The sequence below is a fragment of the Cebus imitator genome, unplaced genomic scaffold (genome assembly GCF_001604975.1).
Source record: "Cebus imitator isolate Cc_AM_T3 unplaced genomic scaffold, Cebus_imitator-1.0 Scaffold9, whole genome shotgun sequence".
NCBI classification, from domain to species: domain Eukaryota; kingdom Metazoa; phylum Chordata; class Mammalia; order Primates; family Cebidae; genus Cebus; species Cebus imitator.
Genome location: NW_016107324.1, coordinates 11586902 through 11592202, shown reverse-complemented (window position 1 = coordinate 11592202; position 5301 = coordinate 11586902). Strand labels below are relative to the sequence as shown.

Here is a 5301-nt window from a genome sequence, read left to right as displayed (position 1 = left end):
ACCAGGATGGTCTCGATCTCTTGACCTCGTGATCCACCCGCCTCGGCCTCCCACAGTGCTGGGATTACAGGCTTGAGCCACCGCGCCCGGCCGTATTTGTAGTTTTTAAAATGGAGAAAAGGGAATCCTACACAGTGAATTAGGTTTTCTATGGGAAATTATCACTAAGCTTGATCAGTAATATGCTCAGAGTTGATATTTTATTCTGCATGTACTATTTTTTTTCTGGTTTTTGGAGGTGTTCTCTAACCAAAACTGACAACTTTCTGGTAGCTAAAAATTAATGTCTCTTTCCAGTTTCATATTTTATAAGGATGAAAGGATATGCTATCCACTGAACAGGACTATTTCTTGGTAGGACACTGAGATGGTTGGTCAGTTTTCTCATTCTAGATCCCTTGTGAGAAAATGGAGACATCATAGGATAGGGTGTTGTCATTGTAGGTTTAAGAATTGTCATCCTGGCCCGGCGAGGTGGCTCACACCTGTAGTCCCAGCACTTTGGGAGACTCAGATGGGCGGATCACTTGAGGTCAGGAGTTTGAGACCCAGCCTGGCCAACATAGTGAAACCACATCTCTACTAAAAAAAAAAAAAAAAAAAAAATTACAAAGATTAGCCAGGCATGGTGGTGAGCACCTGTAATCCCAGCTACTCCAGAGGCTGAGGCAGGAGAATTGCTTGAATCTGGGAGGCAGAGGTTGCAGTGAGCCCAGATTGCACCACTGTACTCCAGCCTGAGTGAAAGAGTGAGACTCTGTCTCAAAAAAACAAAAAAGTTGTAATTCCATGTTCACTTGTCTGTTCTCACTTATTATTGGGGATGTGTTAATGGGAGGGGGCATGTTATTCTCCACCATTTGTTTAGACTAAGAAGGATAATAGGTAACATTGTGAGCTACAAAGACAGTTTCTCTTTGGTTGAGCAGTGGTGTGTTGGTGATTACAGGTCATTATTAGAAATTAAAAAAAATTTATTTTTAGTAGAGGGGGTCTTGCTATGTTGCCCAGGCTGGTCTCAAATTCCTGGGCTTGAATGCGTGGGTTCAAGTGATCTATACACCTAGGCCTCCCCAAGTACTAGGATTATAGGCATGTGCCACTGTGCCTGGCCACCTTATGTTTAAAAAGGAGAAATTCATGGTCCTTTAAAAGTCACTTAAGTTTAACAATGAACAAATTGGATTTCTCATAACACTTTTGGAATGTACATTTTGGGATCGATATATATGGAATATATGTATTTTGCTTTAACTTTTCAAAATGCTTAAAAATTAAAGTTTAATGGCATGCCCCCCCCCTTTTTTTTTAAAGTGGAAATTGATGACTTGAAAAAGATTACCAATTCACTGACTGTGCTTTGCAGTGAAAAACAGAAGCAAGAAAAGGTAAGAGCAAGCTGTGTAGGGAAATGTGTGTTAAATCAGAGCGGGGTTATAGATCTGACATTCAACAATTTTAATAAGAACCTGTCCTAATTACTTAAACTCACATTTAAGTTAGACTAGAACAGGAGTATGGGTGCCATTACTGTCCTTCTGTTTACAGACATGTTCCCCTTTTCTGAGTTAATAGAAATTGCTGAAGTCACAGACTGGGTTCAGATACCAGCTCTGCCACTTAATAGCTATAGGCAAATCAGCTTTTTTAAGCTTCAGTTTTCTCCCTTCTAAAATAGAGAAAGTAATATTCACTTTGCAGAGTAATAAAGTAAGAGAAGTATGTCAAATAAAGGTTAGCTTTTTTTTTTTTTTCTGATTTTAAATTTGGGAGTACTTATCCATACTTTCTAAATTTTCTTCAGTGAAGTTAAGGCTTTCTACCAAGAACTTATAACCCCTGCTGGAGGGCTCGGTATCCAGAGCAGGAACAAGGATCCATATCAAGTTTTGGAGACTGACTCTGGGAGACCTTTTTGAGACCTGTTCAAGTCCAAAACATGTAGGCTCAGATGTCCCTTATAGAACTAGTGTTTCTGGGACCAAAGGTTTTTGTCTATGAGGGTTGCTGTACCAGATAAGATACCCATAGCACATAAAGTTTCATGAATTAACTCTCTTTCATCTTTAGCAAAGCAAAGCCAAAAAGAAGAAGAAAGGTGTGGTTCCTGGAGGGGGATTAAAAGCCACCATGAAAGATGATCTGGCAGATTATGGTGGTTATGATGGAGGATATGTACAAGACTATGAAGACTTCATGTGACATTTTATCTTTTCCTGGTGTCATCTTTTTGTTGCCCACAATCCCTTGAACATGTAGCACAACTTACTTTCCTTTCAGTTCTGCCAAATGCTACAATCAGAAGTGCAGTATCTTTTGTGCTGGTTATTTAACCCCTCGAACTTAGGTGCTACTGTGCAAATGAGGGAACTTGGATCTTGCTGCCAAGGGGTTAAAATTGGTAACTTCAGTTGCTACTAAATCATAGTTCAAAACAAACCTAATAATGTTGTCATCGTTGCTATCTGATTTCATAGCAGCTGTCACTAAATTGGAAACAAATGGTTGCAACATGACAAAAAAAATTGTGTAGTATTTACCAGCACGATTCAGTAATACAGCCTTAACCATACCTCCTTGAACTACTTCATAACTTGTCAAGAAAAGCAGTTTGCAGCAAGGGCATGTGATGTGCACCTACTATTTAAATTGCTTTGTCTTAAAATTGAACATGAGGATATTAAAAATACATTTTGAAGAAGACTGCTTATCTCAGAGTGAAGATACTGCGGCTGAAAAGCACTAGTTTGATATAAAATTTAACCAAAACCCTCCAGCTTCGAAGCTAAAGAAGGTAAACCTCTCCATTACTGCATTACATGTTGTGGAATCTCTTGAGTGCAAAGACTATTTATCAGGCTATTTCTACTGACGAAGTGCTTCAGATGGGGGAGGGGAAGTCTTTACTTGTTTTTATTTGCCTGATTTAAGTGTCTGAGAAACCTATATTTGTTCTCTTAGGCTGCAATGGAACAATTTTACCAGGGTTTTGGCATTTCCTTTCCTTTATAAAACATGCTCAGCAAACTGCACCAGTTAACTACAGTCTGGTAAATTGTTATGTTAACAATTATGACATCTGCAATGTTTTATAAAGCAACTAATTTAATAAAATCACTATTGTGAGGAGTTAAATTTTGTGTTACCTCCTAAGAGATATTTTTTTGAGAGTATAGAACACAGCTCTTGGGAGTAGTTCTCTTTTTCTATTAAAGCTTAATAAATGCTTCACATAGTTACAGCTTTAAAACGTGAGTGATTTGCCAGGTCCTTAATAATGTCACCATAGAGCAACAAAGGTATAGGGCTGCCTTCCTCTTATTTATTTGGGGAAATTATTTTGTTATTTAGATACTAAGGCCTAATTAAGTACCTAGAACTATTTATTTGGAGTAATTTAGCCTGTAACTCAAGTTTATGGCTAAGTATAGATGGGGGAATCTTTATTATGTCTTCTTCTAAGCAGTTTAACCAAATGTGTGGTTAGTCTTTTTTTATTACCCTAAGATAGATAGAATAAAAAATGTTTTAAATTTCTCTTATATAGGAAATAGGAACGTCAAAACTCTGTAGACTACTAAGTGGAAAACAGGACCATCCAAGTGATTTGAAGAATTAACAAAAAGCAGTGACTATACAGCAATAATTACAGGAAAGATTCTTTTAAGGCAGATAAGGGCTAAGATTTCCTTAGCAGTTAATAATGACATACACTGAATTAAAAATCTATTTTATTACAGAAAGATCAGTTTCTAACAAATGAAAATGTATCACCTGTTACTTAACTGTGTAAATAATATTAAATTTCTTTGAAACTGGAATCTGAAGGTACAGGTATTCTTTAATCATTATTGGATCATCTAAAGTAGAAGCTGTCCTGAGGAAGAGGAAGCTTTTGATCTTAATACTAGTATCTATATAAAATGGTATAGATGAACAATCATCTAAAATCAATCCAATTTAAATAGGAATTTTTCTGAAGTTTCTTAGTCGCTGCCTACTACCTTCAAATGACTGACATGGTACAGTACCAGGATTGTTCAACTTTAGCAAAGATCTCTAATGCATTTTTCTACTCACCACATCTGTCAGAACCTGCTAACAGTACAAGAAAACGGGCACTTATGAAATCATCTAACCTGCTAGCATGTCCCTCAGACAACAGCTCGTCTGAGGGTCCTTTAGAAGCACATTTACAATTTCATAAAACTTGTGTTCGTAAGCCAACTTGTAATACAAGTAAATATCTTCACAATATGTGAGTAATTTCTTCAGGTTTTCCATGACCATGTCAGTAGGCTGATGTTGTTTATATCTAGATAAGGAAACATAATGTACAGGTTAAGATACTGTGTTTTGTCTGAGACAGAGTCTTACTGTTGCTTAGGCTGGAGTGCAGTGGAGCAGTCTCGGCTCACTGTGACCTCTGCCTGCTGGGTTCAAATGATTCTTGTGCCTCAACCTCCCGAGTAGCTGGGATTACAGGCATGTGCCACCATGCCAGCTAATTTTTGTAACTTTAGTAGCGACAGGGTTCTGCCATATTGGCTAGGCTGGTGTTGAACTGGTCTCAAGTTACCTGCCCGCCTCAGCCTTCCAAAGTGCTGAGATTACAGGCATGAGCCATTGTCCCTATCCCCCCCATGCCTGCCCACCCCCTTCTTTTAAAAAAAAGATGGAGGTCTCACTGTTGTCCAGGCTGGAGTACAGTGGCTTTTCAGAGGTGTGAACTCCTGGGCTCAAGTGCTGCCCTTGCAGCCTCCCAAGTAACTGGGACTACAAGTATGTACCACTGTACCCACCTTAGGATACTGTATTTTGAGTGAGGGCTGTCAGGTCTGACACACCACTTACTACTACCTATAGTGGGGAGGGTGCTAGATTCTGGGTTACCTCAGACTAGTATTGGGAGTGCTTGATAAACTATTTCATTAAAAATGAGTATGTTAATGCTCACCTCAATTAGAGTAAGTTTAGTACTCCAAAAAGCACCTCTGATATTTTAATGGTTTTGTTTGTTTGTCTTTTTGAGACAAGAGTTTCACTCTGTTGCCAGGCTGGAGTGTAGTGGCACAATCTCGGCTCACTGCAGCCTTCAGCCTCCTGAGTAGCTGAAACTATAGGGACATGCCATCACACCCAGCTAATTTTTTTATTTTTAGTATAGATGGGGTTTTACCATGTTGCCAAGGCTGATCTTGCTGCCTCACCCTCCCAGTGTGCTGGGATTATAGGTATGAGCCACTGTGCCTGGCCATCGTTTTAGGTTTTTGGCACTGAGTAGCTGTCCTTTCCCTCCCC

The 5301-nt window shown here is 39.0% G+C and overlaps 2 protein-coding genes across 3 annotated transcripts in view; one reads left to right on the top strand and one right to left on the bottom strand.

Moving 5' to 3' along the window:
• EIF3J (eukaryotic translation initiation factor 3 subunit J) overlaps window positions 1–3821 on the top strand; it is a 29049-nt gene extending 25228 nt beyond the window's left edge. For both annotated transcript variants that reach the window (XM_017545816.2, XM_017545807.2), the window contains 2 exons: window positions 1315–1388; window positions 2071–3821. In XM_017545816.2, the coding sequence (XP_017401305.1) occupies window positions 1315–1388; window positions 2071–2202 (206 nt within the window). In that variant the 3' untranslated portion in view covers window positions 2203–3821. The remainder of the gene's footprint in view (window positions 1–1314; window positions 1389–2070) is intronic.
• The window catches only part of SPG11 (SPG11 vesicle trafficking associated, spatacsin), a 100396-nt gene continuing 98809 nt past the window's right edge, over window positions 3715–5301 (bottom strand). Inside the window, exon 40 of the mRNA XM_037744117.1 lies at window positions 3715–4315. Coding sequence (XP_037600045.1) covers window positions 4135–4315 — 181 coding nt within the window. The 3' untranslated portion in view covers window positions 3715–4134. The remainder of the gene's footprint in view (window positions 4316–5301) is intronic.